Raw genomic sequence first — 17,229 nt, forward strand, 5'->3', positions numbered from 1 at the left:
TCACTGACATGTCAGCTGAAACAGTAGCACGAGCTTTTATAGATCATCTTGTCCTTCCTTTCGGAAGCCCTGAAGCCATCATAACTGATCAAGGAACCAATTTTATGTCCACCTTATCTGACCAAGTTTGAAAAATTGCTGAGAATTAAAAAATGGAGAACCACCCCTTTTCACCCCCAGGCAAATGACCGCACTGAACGTGTCCATTGCACTGTGAAACGAATGCTTTCCTATTACATCAACTCAGCCCACAGTGACCAGCAAAGATACATTCGTGGCAAGTGCTTACAATAGGCGTTTCCACGAAGCCACAGAACATACCCCTTATGAGATAGTGTTTGGTGCCCTATGGAATCTCCCTTTGAAATCCACAAATTACCTCTGGGAATTGATAACACAGCCGTTAAGGAGCTAGCCCACCACCTTAAGGCCATTTGGAAGAAGATGGAAAGAAGAAATAAAAATGCCATCCTCCCCCCCCTCCCCCTCCCATAAACCTGGTGATTTGGTTTTGCTAAGAAAATCCTAGTGTAAAGAAAGGAAGACTGAAGAAAGTTACCCCCCCCCCCCCCCCTGTATGACGGACCATATTCAATCATTTGGCTCACTTCCCCTGTCAATGCAGAATTATAACTGCGCAACCGCAAAGTTATTGTCCATTTTGATAGGCTAAAAACCTATTCAGAAACTATGCCTCTCCCATCACCTTCTGAGACAAGTGCTGGACCTTCAGCAGGTTCTTTCTGCTCCCCCTGTCAAGCAGAGAAAATGGGAAGTTCCATCACCCATAGCTTGCCCAAGATACGCTCTGAGATTTAAACACCCATATGCCCTTAGATCCAGGGACTAAACACTAAGGTACTGCTTCATACTTAAGAGACTCCCAATTATATCAAGCAAAAGAAAAAGTAACAAGGCTTAAGCAACCACCTTATTACCGTCCTTCGCAAATGAACATTCTACCCATACAACATGTATTTTATGCTCCCATGCTATGATAACTGAGGTGTTGCCCCAGCCTCCCTCTCTGAAGAGGTTATCAGAGCTTTAACCGCCCACCCCACTCAGTTTCGACGGCTTCTCTAGGCCTGCCTTTCCTTTTTATGGCATTAAACATCCATGCATTTAAAATATGTTTGATTTTTCACCTCAACAGGCGCCCACTGCTGTCCCTTCCTTGCCAATCCTGACACATTAACAATACTGTGGCTGTACAGTAAGATAAATTACCAAACAGCCACCAATCATTAAACTGATGAAATGTTAAAGTAATATTAATGCTCATTGCCATTACCAGTTCAGAACGAAATGTAATAGTTAGATGCCTCCAAATATATTTATACATTTATTACGGAGATGGATTATCGATCAGCTGTTATCAAACAATGGAAAATCCAGGATGGAATAATGCAATATTATGAAAAGGATAGATTACTGCTCAGCATATAACAGCGATGTTGAGTTGCAGATAGGCACACAATCTTTGAAAGTCATTTTGTTGTGCCTATCTGAGATTCAGCATCTCCTCTATATGGTGAGTAGTAATCTATCCTTTTCACTATCAGCTGTTACGTGTTTTTGAGTGATACTGTGACAGTGAGGTGATCCCAATTCTTTCTCAATAATTACATATCCATGTACCACAAAATACAATGCTGAGACACTGTGCATTGTATTACTTACTTTTAACTGATTCATGTTGTCAACAAGCAGATAACACACTGCCCAAAAAAAAATTTTTTTTTGAAGCACACAAAAGGGGAGGAGGAAACTTAATGGGTGGTGAGGGTATGTGATGTAATTTCAGTGAGGACAATATCAAGGCAAATTTACAGGGAACATGACAGGTGAGCCCACTTAACCCATCTGGACTGGATGAAAGCACTGATGTGGTTGGGAAGTGTGTCATAAAATTGTTGTATAGTCTCCCAAGGCAGCTGGCCAACAACTATTGTTACAGGGCCTTGATATTCTTGATACTGGCATTGGGTCAGAGTTGACATCCGAGTGGTCCAACACCATGTTCTAGTGGGAACAAATCTTAGGATTTCGCTGGCTATAGGAGTACCTCAGCATCACGCAGACAGTTCTTAGAGACAAGTGAAACATAGATGAGCATAGTCCTGTTGAAAAATGGCACATGATACTGTTGCACGAGAGGTAAAACATGAGGACCCAGGATATCCTTGATGTACCAAAGTGCCATCAGGGTTCCCTCAATCACTCCCAGCTGTGGTCTGAAGTCATGCCTAACAGCTCCCCACACCATGACACCAGCAGTAACATCACTCCTTTCCAAAAAATTTAAAGAGTGGGACCTCTCTCTAAATGGCCACTATACCCACCAACGATGTTCATCTAGGATAGTGCACAACCATGATTCATCACTGAACACAGTGTGGTGCCATTCATCAGCAGTTTTACCCTTCATGGTTCCACTCCAAATGCAGCTGTTTGAGTTGTTGTGTTTATTGCAGCCTACAACTGGGATGGTAATTCCCTAGTTGGGCTGTTGCTAGTCTCCGAACAATGGTGTTGGACGACAAAGAATGATGCATGAAGCCCATTACTTGTTGGTTGGGTGGCAGGCAGAGATGTGAAGGTGTTATAATGTGCTCGGTGCACAATATGTCAATCCTCCCTTGTGGTGGTGCGACGAGATCGACCAAATGTTGATGATGAGTATGCCTGCGCTCACATTCCTGTGCAGTCCATTGTCAGGCCACTGTCACATCCAAATGTTCTATAAATCTGAACAATTCAACTGGATGGAAAATTAGACAACCACAATGAGGCCTTTTTAACACTCTGTCAGGTGCTGATAACGCTGTCTCACACAAGTACACAGCATCTCCGTGTGCTTCACAGTAACCGCTCGACTTCTGTCGTTGTCCATGCCCATTACATACTCTACCAGGACTGGTAACAACACTAACCATTAATCACAGTAATACATTCTGATGGCCATTCTACATGTCACAGAGAAATTGGAATTCTAACCATTTACATAACCATTGATGGTGGGTACGGGTACAAAGTTACATTGGCATCCAGTCATGCCTTCTGGGTGCTTCACCCTTTTATCAGGTAATTTATGATGAAAAGGGACTTAACCTGTATCTTGTACAGGTAACCTTTCACTCTGGAGCTGTGTGTACAATGTTGTGAAAACTATGTACTGGACCAGAACCTGAACATGGAACTTAGTCAGTTATTCAGATACAATTCAGTAGCCTAAATCATAGCTCTGTTCTGCCAGAACCTCTCTCTGACATTTCAAGTCTCAGAGAAGCATCTCTGCATACCTGACTGCTGTAGCAGTCTCGTAAGAAAAGATGTCACCAGAGAAATAGCTTAACCGCAAATGATAATGTAATTGGATATATAAAAAAATCTTCTCACTGAGCTGCAGCAGGAGAACACACATATAAAAGTATTTAAATTTGTAAGCTTCTGGAGACAGTGGCTCCTTCTTCTGGCAGAGGTGCTGAAGAAAAGGAAGAGGGGTGAGAGAAAAGGACTGGTGAGGTTTAGAAAATGGTGAGAGTTCATAAATGTTACCCAGAATGCTGCCGCTTGGTGAGTAGATTTTTTACCTTTACTGTTACATTACATTTTCAAAAACTGATTACTTTCTTTGATATATTAACCACAGATTAGGTTTAGCTTCGAGAATAACTCTTCCAGACTTAGGCAGAAAGATACTCTCAGAGCTTAAGCTGTGAGACAGCAGATTGTAATTCATGACTGTTTCCTCAATTGGTAACAGCATTACCTACGAGAGGCAAGGTTACGAGAGGCAAGGTTACGAGTTCCAGTCTCAGTTAAAAACACAGTTTAATGGGTCAGTAAGTCTAAACTTCCTGGCCTCCTATCCTGTCTTCACTCACACAGCATGCAACACTAGAAAGCTGTAGCAAAATGCACAAAGATCTGCAGATGATTGACAATTGGTTCAGAAACTTACAGTTGACCCTCATTATAAACAAATTTAACATATTGTGTCTAAGGTGACAGACAATTCCATTTTTATTCAATTTGTGATAGATCACGATAAACAGTAATAACCATAAAATATCTAGGAATATGCATATGGAGTGACCTTACAGATAAGGAACATGTGCAGCTAGTTGTACAAAAAGTATATGCCAGACTGAGATACATTAGAAAAATCCTAAGGCACACAATACACACACAAAAGAAGTGAGTTGCAAAACTGTTCTTGACTGATGCAAAAAGAGCAGTGTATTTCATTAAGGGTTTATGTAGTAAGCACAAGAATATCACAAAGATGTTTTCAAATTCTAGTGGCAGATACTACAAGAGGTGCATTTTCCATCTGAGGAATACGATCTTTGCAAGAAGAGTCTGGAAACATTATCTCCCTCCCACAAACATCTAGCAAAATGTCCACAGAGATTTAGTGAAATTACGGATGTCTACGAACAGTCATTATTCATATGCACTACTCACGAATGAAGCAGGGAAAGAGGGAAATGGTATTGGTACCAGAAGTGCTCTCTGCCACATGCAGTGAGGTGGCCTGCGGTGTACAGGTGGAGATAAAGTCATAAACTTTACTACCCATCCCTGCTGTAAGCTTTCCCTTTGACATCTGAGTTAAATTACCACGTACCTGTTGCCTGATGATCGGACATTTATGGGAGATGCCTTACAACAGATCACGTCTGACACTGAAGTAAGTCATGTATTATAGGTTTGTGAAGTGTCTGTAATTAATAGCCACTGACTTGGTAATTACACATGAGCAGCATCTGCTATAAAAGCCAACACTGTGTATATAAACTTAGTTTAAAGGTTTCCAGCTATGAAAGTCCCTAACTATGCCTTCCAAACCCACACTTTTGCAATTCACACTGATAATTTGCCATTTTGGAGAAGTCATTACTTAACTGAACTTCATTCTTTAGTCAGTACCAGTTACTACAGTCTCCTATAGGTAATTAATTCACATAAATTCTCATTAGTAACTTTGGCTCTACTCCCACTAGAAAAAAACTCACGCCTTTCACTTAACATTGATACATACAATTATTAATCAATAACCATTCGACTTCTTAATATACTCTTCCTCTCAACACTGTATATAATTATTATTTCGATCTTAATGACCTAACATTTCTAGGTCCAGAGCCTGGCCTACTCACACACCCACTTGTTACGCAGAAACAATGAGGAGACTCTACAATACTCTCACCATTGAAAAAAGGCATGTAGCATACCAAAGGTACCAGAATGTCAGAATCGCTGGCTATTGCATCCTAACCAAAGAATAGGAGCATAGCACACACAGTACTCTAACACTGCAGCAGAGTAGTCTTCGTCTGATGCTGGACTCATTTCCTCTTCCCTTACAGTGCCTTGTCTTCTTGGTCTTCACCCTTCTTCAGTCGCCACCCCCTCTTCATTGCTCATTGTACCTGATCAGCTTGACATAATGTCTCACCCCATTTAAGACAGCCCAAGTCAGGGGAAACTTGCTGGATGGTGTGAGAAGAAAAGACTGATTGGTGGGGATTGCAGCAGATGAGATCTGAAAACCTGAGGGCTTAAAGGAGGGAGACACAGTAACACGTGAAACACAGATTAATGGCAAATCATCGTGCACGAGTTAACAAGAGCAGGAAGCTAAGTACATTGTATGTGATATAGGTGGGAGAGAGGGGGGTGGGGGAAATAGACCAGCCAGAAAATAAAAGATATAAAAAAATAAAATGGAGTGAAAAAAGGAATAAATACTGTGAAGAGATGCTGAGACCGAAGAAATGAACAACAAAATAAGGCCAGGTAGGTGGCAAGAACAAAGGACATGTTGCAATGCCAGTTTCTGCCTGTGGAGTTCTGAGAAACAGGTATCAGGAGAAAGAATCTAGATGGAACGTACAATGAAACAGGCACCAAGGTCATGATTGTCATGTTGCACAGAGTGCTCTGCAACAGTATATTGTGTGGTTCCAGTATACATCCTCTGCCCTATGCCCACACATCCTAATTGATAACTTGGTGGTAGTCATGCTAATGTAAAAGGCCCTATGTTGTTTACATAACAGATGGTATATGACATGTATCATTTTACTTGTGGCTCTCCCTTTTATAGTATATGTTTTTCCAGTTACAGGGATGGCAGCAGTTTCATAGGGTAAGTCTTACAGCGGGTACAGTCACAGAGATACGAGCCAGAGGGTAGGGAAATTGGTGCAGCAGGAGCATGGAGTTTGACAAGGATACTGAAGAGATTGGACGGCAACAAGAAGGTGTTCTAGGTGAGGTTGGCAAAGTGTTGGACAGAATGAATCTCATTTCAGGACACAATTTTAGGAAGTCGCAACCTTGTCGAACTAGCCGATTAATATATTCAAGACCAGGATAATACTGAGTGACAAGAGGTATACTTCTAAGGTGTTTTTTTGGAGGGATCTGCAGTGCCAGGATTTTATTTGATGGTCTGGGGAATCCGCTTTTGAACTAGGCTGATGGGGTAATTACATCCAGTGAAGGCTGAGGTGAGAATGGTGCTGTACTGCTGTAAAGAGGCTGTATCTGAACAAATATGTTTGCCTTAAATGGCAAGGTTGTATGGGAGGGAGTGTTTGACATGGAAAGGAAGCCAACTGTCAAAATTTAAGTATTGTTGTTTGTTAGTAGGTTTAATGTGGACAGAAGTGAGTAGCTGATCCTCGGTGAGGATGACATTGGACTTCATGCTCATGATGCACCTATTTCCCTAATCTACAGCTCCTACCCCTGTGGCTGTGTCCGCTGTAAGACTTGCTGTAAGCCCTGTAACTGGCAAAACATCTACCATCAATGGGAGAGCCACATGTGAAATGATACATATCATATACCAGCTGTTATGTAAACACTGTTTGGCCTTTTACATTGGCATGACTGCCACCAAGTTATCAGTTATGATGAATGGACAGAGGCAGAGAGTGTATACTGGAAACACACAATATCCTTTTGCATAGCATTCTCTGCAACATGACAGTGATGACGTTGGCGCCTATTTCACCATACATGCCATCTAGATTCTTCCTCCTGATACCAGTTTTCAGGACTCCACAGGTGGGAACTGTCCTTGGTTTTTGGCACCCATCCAGCCTTAAATGACATTAATTTCTTTGGTCTCAGCATTTCTTCACAGTAATTATTCCTTTCTTCACTCCCTTTTAGTTTTCTATATCTTTCATTTTCTGATCTATTTTTTCCTGCCCCTCCTCCCCCTCCCTCCCACCTCTATCACATACAATGCACTTAGATTTCTGCCCTTATTAACACATGCACAATACTTAGGCAGTAACCTGTGTCTTGCAAATTACATTACCTTTCTCTTTTAAGCTCTCAGGTTTTCAAATCTCAGCTGGTGCAGTCCCCAGCAATCGGACTTTCCTTCTCACTGTGTCCAGTAAGCCTCCCATGACCTGGGTTTCTGGGCAACTTTCCAGAGCTCTTCCCATTTCCTACACCTCTCCAGTACTTTCCTCCATCCCTCATTGTTCCCCTTAAAGCCTTCTGCCAGAAGAATGAGCCATTGGCTCCAAAAGCTTGCAAACTGAAGTACCTTTATATGTGTATTCTCTTGACACTGCTTGGTGAGTAGATTTTTATTATCTTGACAATTAAATTATTTTTGTAAAACTGATTACTTTTGTAGATTTAAAAATGTGTTAGATGTCAATGATGATTTCTGCTTCTGGTAACTTATACTGAGGAACATCCAGATAAATCAAAGAGGACCACAGACATTAATATCATTTAAGTTTTAAGAAATTTTAACAATATATTTGAGAGCTTTGAATTATTGACATATATTTATGGGCACCTAATAATCTGCTAAAACTGACCTGTACTACTGAAAAATAAAATAAGACAAGATAGTGAGTAGTCCAATATAGCTTAATGCTGGTTTGGGATGAAGCAAAAGTTTTCTGATTGGATGATGTGTACGTATTAAAATAACAATTTTGTAACTGGAAAGGAGGCTGAAAATTTTGGGCTCTGGTGTTGCTGAGGAATGCTAAAAAATAAGCAGATTTAAAACAGAAAGTAAACTGAATAGCTGTTTCTGAAGTAGACAGCTGGGAGTATAAGTTATGTGGGATTAAGCTTGGAAGATAGCAGCAACATGAAGTAAAACACCAATCCTGGTATTGGTGGTGGTGGTCGTGATGATGATGATGATGATGATGATGATGATGATGATGGAGTAGTTATATTGACTGTAGCATATGTTGAAAGAAGAAAAGGACACCAGGAAAGACAGAAATGTGCCAAGAGTTGAACAAACAAAGATTTACAAAATAATTATCATTTACAACTTCGAAAAATGTTAATTAGTGTGTTGTCTCAAGTAGGAAAGTAATAACACAACAAATTACTCTACCTGCTCATGTTGATGTGATACAGCATTCTCAAGACAGAGCCAACAGAGCATATTCACTGAAAGGGTCAACAGGAAGAGCCCTTCATGACTGGCTGACAGTAACAGAAAAGGGACAGCTAGTCCCAACATTATGCTCACAATACGTGGCACAACATTTTGCGAACTAAGCAGAGGCTGAAATATGGACACACCTGCAACAAGCAAATGTGAGGTGTCAAAATTATCTACTTCAGCTAAAAATCCTAGGAACATACTAAAATTTTCATATTATGCAACTAGATTAAACAAGAAAATAAAAACCATATGGCTAAGAGGTTTTGAAACCTTTAAAATCTTCAGTTTGTTACCTTTTCCAGAAATCTCAGAATTAATGCACTATGCATTTAAATCCCTTATTTCTTAGTTTGACTGCCTGGTTCCATAAGAAAAACAATACAATTAAGGGAAAAAGTTACATTTTGTGGAACACTACACATCTGAGCTTCAAATTATAGTCAATAACAGTATCATCTGTTGAGTCTACTAAGACAAGAAATAAGTTGCAGGGTTCTCTGTCTAGACCAGTCAGGTCCAGGTCCAGGTCCAGGTATAGTTACTGAGGTCAGTCAACACTGAACACACAACAGTAGCAGCTAGTAAAGAGATTGTGATTACACAAATGCAATGGCAATAGATGTGTTTAACACAAAATTAAATCAAAATAAAAGATAATAACAACATTACACTACATCTATGGAACATGGTGTTTATTTATATTTACTTGTGATGAAATATTTTGTGTAAAGCCCTGAGCTGAGCTGATGCGTAACACAGAATCCTCTACAGTGTTGGTTCCTTAAGTTGGGACTTCACTGTTGGTTTTATTGTTTTCATAATAGAAAAATGATGTTCACAACAAGAAATTGATCCAAACACAGACACGACCTTAGACACATTTATATGTAGCTCGGGAAACTTCCATTTGCACTTGACTATACTACTGTAACAAGTTCATGTTGCTGTAATACCTGTCCTTTAGGTGAGTGCAATTTTGTATACCAATTACCTCCTATGGCACAGTAGGTTAGGTTAGTGTTGTTTAACGTCCCGTCGACAACGAGGTCATTAGAGACGGAGCGCAAGCTCGGGTTAGGGAAGGATGGGGTACGAAATCGGCCGCGCCCTTTCAAAGGAACTCTCCCGGCATTTGCCTGAAACGATTTAGGGAAATCACGGAAAACCTAAATCAGGATGGCTGGAGACGGGATTGAACCATCGTCCTCCCGAATGCGAGTCCAGTGTGCTAACCACTGCGCCACCTCGCTCGGTAATGGCACAGTATCTGGTACATTACAAATCAGAGTGCTAAATAGCTACAATAAATTTTCTATGCTACCTAGGTCGTGAAACTTTGCCTCAAAACTCTGACAAAGTTGCACAATGTCAGCAAACTATGTTTACTTGTATGAAACTCATCTAATATTAAAATTATAATGCCTAAGAAACCACGTAGAAGCTCTACATTTAACCCAAGTTTACCTCTAGGTGTAATTTGCCTTCAGAGTGATAATAAACTTCTTTCTTGTATCACCATGTAGCTTATCACGTTGTAATGTTGGATATTGTATTTTATCATCATATTAAGAACCTTCTTGGATACAAAATGGAATACAATAAAAGGATGAAAAACATTATCTACAGCTTGTACAGAAACCATATTGCAGTTATAAGAGTCGAAGGACATAAAAGGGAAGGAGTAATTGAAATATGTTACATTTAATATGAAAAGTCATTGTATTGGTATCTAAAACTGACATGTCCCTGATGAAGATTTGTTTTTAGTTTTTTTTAATTTTAAAAACACTTTACTGTGTCAATTTCTTTCATTGACATATATTCTGCATACTATGAAGAGGATGTTAAATGATTTACCCTGAAAAAAGTATAAAATGGAAATAACTAACTCTGTGCTATCAATAACTGTTGCTTCAGATGAATAGCTCATGAAAATCACCTGACTTCAGGAGATGTCATACCCCTGCACACAATTGCAGAGAAACCCATGGCACTCTAAGTTTGTCATGTGGGCCTCACTGATGGCCACAGCAATTCCTTAAACAAGCGACAACACCCATGACTTACTTCCCTGCCCAGGAATACCTACTAGCTGCCAGACTTCTTGGGTCACTGACAGAAGGTCATTACAATGACACTGGGGTGGGTCCTCATGCCTAAGGAAGTGACCATGAAACAATCAAATGTGGCAGTTATGGAGCCACCAATGTCAAGTAGATTATCTTTGGGAAGGTAGATGTGAACCTTTTTATTGCTTTTAGCTTGTTTGTAATAGCCATCACTGCAACAAGTCTTCAAAATCTGAAGAGAGATTGTTGATCACAGGTTGGATACTGATATCACCATCTCCAAGGTTTTCATATTCATTGACATTCTTGCTAACTGGTCAGCAAGCTCATTCCCCAAAATACCAACACGATCTGGGGTCCAAGGGAATACAATCAAGTTTCCGGCACCTTGGAGGTCAGTAATAAGATTGTATACAGTTCAAAACAAATGTTTCCTAGGATGGCAATGGTTACTGCCTTGTCACTGTATATAAGGAAATTCTTGCGATTTTTGGTGAAAGTACGACAAAGGGCTTGGATAATGATCAGTAATTGTACTTTGAAAATGCTGCTCCCTTATTGTAGGGAATCTCGCTCATGATCCTCAAAAGTATGAAGGTAAAGCTGGTATGCTCAATGATTGAGCAATCAGCATAGACAACTTTCAAAACAGGAAATTAGCCAAGAACTGAGAGGAACAAATGCTGAACCACAGAGGGGTCTACTGTTTCCTTTGGGTCTGAAGGATAGGTCAGGAGGAATCTTTGGGTGAGGAGCACAGTGTGCGTGGATATGCAAAAATGTGCTGACTGTAGGGTTCCAGGAGGGAATGTGGGGATCAGAGTGAAGAGACTCTAGATGAACTGCTATTGGGACACCAGATCTGTTCACGATTGTGGGACATGAAACCCAAGTTGGTGAAAAAGGATATAGTAGTTCAAGTGTTCAGGGTAATTGCAAAAACACGTATTGCATAATTCAGTAGTAGCTGATTGTCTGATCCGTAGCAGAGGAATCCTATCCTCTGCCAGGAGGCTTGTCCACAGGACTTGTTCAAAAGGTGCTAGCTGAAAGTCAGATTGATCCCTTAATGGTGCACTGGATGCAGTAATCATAACACTGATGGGGCCACTAACCCAGTGTGCCGTAATCCAGTTAAGGTAGGATGCTGGCTTTTTAAAGGTTTGAATCATCCATCCATGAGGTGAGACTGAGGCAGTGGAGGCAATCAAGTTTAAACTGGCAATTCTTTTTAAGCAGATAAATATGTTACAGCACTGTCAGCCAGACATCAAATAAAACATCTCAAAAAGTAGTACAACTTTACCACAATGAGCGGTGCACTATAAAGGTAATGTTCTGGATGTGGACGAGCAGTTCTGTATTGGCAGAAATGCATACAAAAAATTTTGGAAGCCGGAAAGTAGCGAAATGAAGGAAGGTCTTCGGAGGATCAATGATTGGCTCAGGGATATGCAGTTGACCCTAAATGTAAATAATTGTAACATACTGAGCATAAATAGGTGAAGATACTCATTCCGCTTCTTGACTTTTCCCAGCAGGCAGAATATGCTACCCTTCAGGAGTGCACCTGGGACAGTAGGTTTTCTTCTTCTGTTGTTTGGGTTGATAATTAAACAGCCATCTTTAAGGTTAGACGACGACAGAATTGAAGCCACTAGGTACAGTACTGTGGAGTACTGTGTCAAGTGGTCTTAATTCTGTCACCAACCAACCTTGAAGATGGGTGTATTGTGAAGAGGTTTAGTGTTGAAATTTTGAGAGTGTTTTCCAAAAAGAGTTGGTCAACATATTACATCCTCCAACATATATCTCACAAAATAACCACAATAAGAATATAACAGAAATTAGAACTCATACAGAGTTTTATTCTTCCCATGTACCTTTTGGGAATGGAACAGAGGAGGGAAATTACAGTGGTACCAGAGGCAACATATACCACACACAATAATGGTGGCTTTCAGAGTCCAGAGATCGAAATAGATTGTCTTTCTGGAGGGTCCATCATAGTAGGCACTCAGTCAGTTGTCTGTATGAATGGGTAATGACTATCAGGAATTTCCATCACAAAGGTTCTTGTCTACCCTCAATCAGATTGAGAGAAGATACCTGGAGCTACCAATCAAGAGATCAATGGCTGCATGTTTTCCATGAGCCACACTAAAATATGTGAGGGTGCTAACGTTCAATAGACATAAGTCATGATCTGTGATCACTTGTTTCATTCAACTGTCTCTGTGAGGTGTTGTAAGTAACACCACCCCCCACAGTGTTGTGGGCATTGAAATCACCCAGGAGGAGGGTGTGGCAGAAAAAATCACAGCCTTCAGTAAAATATAATAACATAGTCAGAGATATACTTTATGTTGTATTCGGGATGTGAACGCGCCCTTTGGTAGCTGGGGGATGTGACATCAAAAAGGGGTACAGAAAGGGACCCCCAAAAGCTAGAAACAGACACACAGTGTTTGGTGGCCATGAGAGCAACATCTCTTGTATATGATCATAACCTATGAATTCAATAAACATGTTCAGTGAATGTGGAACTTTTATTTCAACCAGTCACAACTATTACTCAAGTATTTAACAGTTCTTATTTTTTGAAACTGTAAGTGAAACATCATAATATGAGGGCCTGTCCATGATCTACCTGACAAAATCAGAGACAAATCCAAAGTCACGATTGTGTAATAAATGAAATCCAAAGGGTATGCAGATGACGAGAAATTCAAGAGGGTCATTTTGAAAGCTAAATGACTTAGGAAGTGACGTCGGGAGCCAGGTTGGGTTTGGCAAAGGTAATTCACCAGCACAGCGATGGAGTGCCACCTAGCAGCAGTAGCAATCCATGCCACGCAGCAGGAATGGCAGCAAGAGGCACCACTGACCACATAGCAGCAGCAGCAGAGCAATGCAGTGGCTCAATACTTTTTCTGGGAAGCAGCAGGACTCCAAAACATAAACATAAACAATGCAAAGTGAACTGCCTTGGGTAGAGATGTGTTTTTGCTACTTGTGTTTAGTGAGAATTCAGAAATGAATAAATCAGACAGAAATTATATTAACAAAGTTGCCAGGGACTGTAAATCAGAGATGGAGCACTGAATATCTCTGAAACATAAATGGATCCTGTAAATTTAAAAATGCAAGCCCTGGTAAAAATGAATGACCAATTAGATGAAATTAAACAGAATACAGAAGATCAAGCAAGTGACATTAAGAAAAGCATCCATTCAATGGAAAATTCTACTTTTCAAAAATGTTTTTATTTGATGATCCTACAGCCATCAAAACATTTCTTTTGGAATATATTCACTAAATTGCAAATTCTTTTAGCATCAGCTGTACTGGGTATAGCTGTACTGCTGATTGGTGATGTGTGAAAATTTGTGCCGAACTGAGACTCAAACTAAGAATTCCCGCTTATTGCAAGGCGATTGGTGGCGTATCTGTAAAAATGTATTACAAGCCCTAGTCAGGGCATTGACAATAATGATAACAAAGTCTCACTTCCTCATAGTTTCATTCATCCTTCTGTGGGAATACACGTAAAGTTGCAAGCACAAAGGAATGAACAGATTAGACTATGATGCAAGAATGTAGACAAGCATGACATATGGAAGTTTGGCTCAGGGAGCATGCTCAGATAGTCTAAAACTGGTAAGGTGACCACTCAATATAAGTGGGAAATCTAGGTATGTATCCTCGAAGCAGAAATTTTCATAAGTCACTGCCATATAGTACAGCTATACCCAATACAGCTGACACGAAAATACTTTGCAATTCAGTGTAAAAATTTTGGAAAATATTTTATGCCAAGGAGAAACTTATACTGAAAACAACCTGAAGTTGGAGATAAAAAGTACCTTGAGTGAATGCGTAAGACTGAATGGTGAGGTGAGGGGTAAGATCAACATGATTGATAACAAGTCAGGAGCTGAATGTATCAAGTTAGAGCAAAGTAATGGTGAATATTTACACCAGCCAAATAATTTGAATTTATGTGAGGGATTAAAAGTAGTTGGGATTAATGTACATGTTGATGCAGATCAAAATTCTGTGGTTTCACAAATAACTATTTCTTTAAAATGTCACGCTGATTTTTTTGTTGATGCTGCTGATGATTTTATTCATGTTAATGACAAAGTGGATGTTAATGAAGTTGTTAATGGTGAAGTTGGTAGCAATTCAGGTAAAGATATAGCTGATTATAATTTAGAAAATGTTGATGGGGCTGAAGTCATTTAGTGGTGAGATCAAATGCAACAGCTGGAAAAATGAAAATGATATTGTGAAACCAAGGGGATTTATATCAAACAGCAGCATATTAACAGAAAATAGTAACAGATATATAGCACACAAGACTGGTGATGCTGAAAAATTTAAGGATATGGGAGACTTCAATGTTGTTCTGCTACAGGAAGGGTGTGATACTGTAAAGGAGAACAGCTAGTTTTATAAATGCAGAAATACTTATATTTTGAGTGAGTGGGAAGAGTTTTCTGTGCCATCAGACATGTAATCTATTGAGAAATCAATAAACTCAAGTTTGCAAGGAAGCTGTTATGTAGTGTAAGGCAAAATATTTTTTGGAAAATTACTTATATAATAAAATTTTTGAGGGTAATTTGGAAACACAGCTCTTTGAGGTGGAAAGTAATGTAAGCATATTTTCTTAACTTTCAGAATAGACAATGATGAATTTAATCAGGCCTGTTTACTGATAGCAGATATTAGTGTTAATTTTATACTATACATGGAACAGGTGGCAAAAGCAGGTGCCATGATTAACTGCAGCAAGCATCTGTTTGAATTTACAGAAGGAGCTAACAGTTTTACAGTTCCATTTAACAAGATTTTATTCAGTGAAGATGATGTAGCTTGAATCCAACTCGCCATGAGTCTACTGATAACTACGGGCAATGGGACCACCCTGAGTTATGTAAGAAAAGGGTAGCATGTGCAGTTAATGAGAAGATTAAAATGACTGAAGGGATAAATGAAGAACAGAGGGGACAACTCTCTGAGTAGTTAGAAAATTATAGTGAGCATTAACTGAAGTTCCAGGGAAGGTCCAGAATTTTGAAGATATATAAAAGGTAAATATGGATGGATTATGTATAAATTATGATTCTCAGTATTTTATTTTTCATGTGTGTGCATTAGCCTGACTTAAATTTTATTAAGTAATACTGTTTTGCAACATTTGGGAATGTTAACTGAAGAATTTTGGGGGTAGAATTTTTTTTTCATAATTTTATTGTTGATTATTGGAAAGTGAGAATAAAAGAAGGGTTCCATGCAATGGCTGATGGGGTATGGGGTGGGTGGTACTATTTGTAGTGATCGTGTAGATATTAAATTTGTTTCCTCCCATGTAGAATAGGCATTATTATTAGTTATATGGAGAGGGGGGGGGGGTTGATTATCACTTGAGTAATTCTGGCTATAGTGATGAGTAGAAGGCCCTTTTTTTGCAAGTGCTAATTTTATTTAAAATATATTTATTTACATTGGTCAGGAAATAACTCAATAAATTACATACCACCACTTGTATCATTCTGGAGAGCATTTCCAGAACTCACTGGATTGAAAAATACATAAAAATAAGGAGATGTCAACCTCTCACCAATAGCAGTTCAATGCATGGAGCACAGAAACACTTAACGGAAAACATCTATTGAGCAATGGCTCTTTTTCTAGCAAAAGTACACATTCACACACTCAGCCACACAGGCACCAAAACACACTCTGCTGTGGCCACAGTAGAATTAATGATTGATACTCCTGAGGTCACAGGAGTGTGTGGATGGATGTTTGTGTGTGTTTGGGTGTGTGTAGTTTTGGTAGTAAAAGAGCTAGTGCTTGAAAGCTGGTGGGAATGCTGTTTTCTATTTATGTTTCTGTGCTCCATGCAACGATCCACTATAGGTGATTTGTTGTCTATCCCTTATTTTATAAATTCCTGAACTTAGGTACTCAGTTGAGCATTCAGTTTCACGATGTAGTCTTTCTGTAATGTTTTTGCAGTTTTTAATATTTTTTTTACACTTGTTTATCTGAACTAGGCACTCTCTTTTCAATTTCATGTTAGATTGAATGTGACAGATGAACAGGACGAATGAGTGAGTAGTGGACTGGATGCTAATTTGGACCCATTTTTATATCCAGAAAATACAAGCTGTGCTGAGCCAGAGCACTAGAGGTATCAGAGGAGGTTCAGTCCCACTACTGTGTAGCAAGACAAAAAACAGTTATGACAGTATAGCCAAGAACTCAAGAACGTGTTAAGTGAGTGTGGTGAAAGTGATTCCATGAAAATTTACACTGAATTGTGGATTTCTGTTGTGACTGAAATATGTGTTCCTCTTAGGAACTTTTTGATATTGTTTCAACCAGAATGTTCCTTGAAAAATTTATTTGTTTGAGATGGAATCAGTTTTTTAGACACACAACTGCAAATGCAAGAAAAAATGTGGTTTCATTTTCAATAGAACTTGTAATTATACGGCGTATGTAGGCGAGCGATTTGATCGCCTGGAAGTAGTATGGAGGGAAGTAAAATTGTTGTATGGCTGAATGTTAGTGGGACCACGGCTCAGAGTGTGCTGCGGTAGGTCCAGCTAGGCAACTGGTACGGGTGAGCCCAGGCACAAGGACAAGCAGCTCACCAGAAATGAGTACATCCCAAAGCTGGGAATT

General features: G+C 39.6%; 1 protein-coding gene across 2 annotated transcripts in view; it reads right to left on the reverse strand.

Moving 5' to 3' along the window:
* LOC126262245 (GPI ethanolamine phosphate transferase 1) overlaps window positions 1-17,229 on the reverse strand; it is a 274,209-nt gene that overhangs the window by 17,372 nt on the left and 239,608 nt on the right. For both annotated transcript variants that reach the window (XM_049958725.1, XM_049958726.1), the window contains one exon: window positions 8,405-8,595. In XM_049958725.1, the coding sequence (XP_049814682.1) occupies window positions 8,405-8,595 (191 nt within the window). The remainder of the gene's footprint in view (window positions 1-8,404; window positions 8,596-17,229) is intronic.

Source organism: Schistocerca nitens, chromosome 6 (assembly GCF_023898315.1).
Source record: "Schistocerca nitens isolate TAMUIC-IGC-003100 chromosome 6, iqSchNite1.1, whole genome shotgun sequence".
Lineage (NCBI taxonomy): Eukaryota > Metazoa > Arthropoda > Insecta > Orthoptera > Acrididae > Schistocerca > Schistocerca nitens.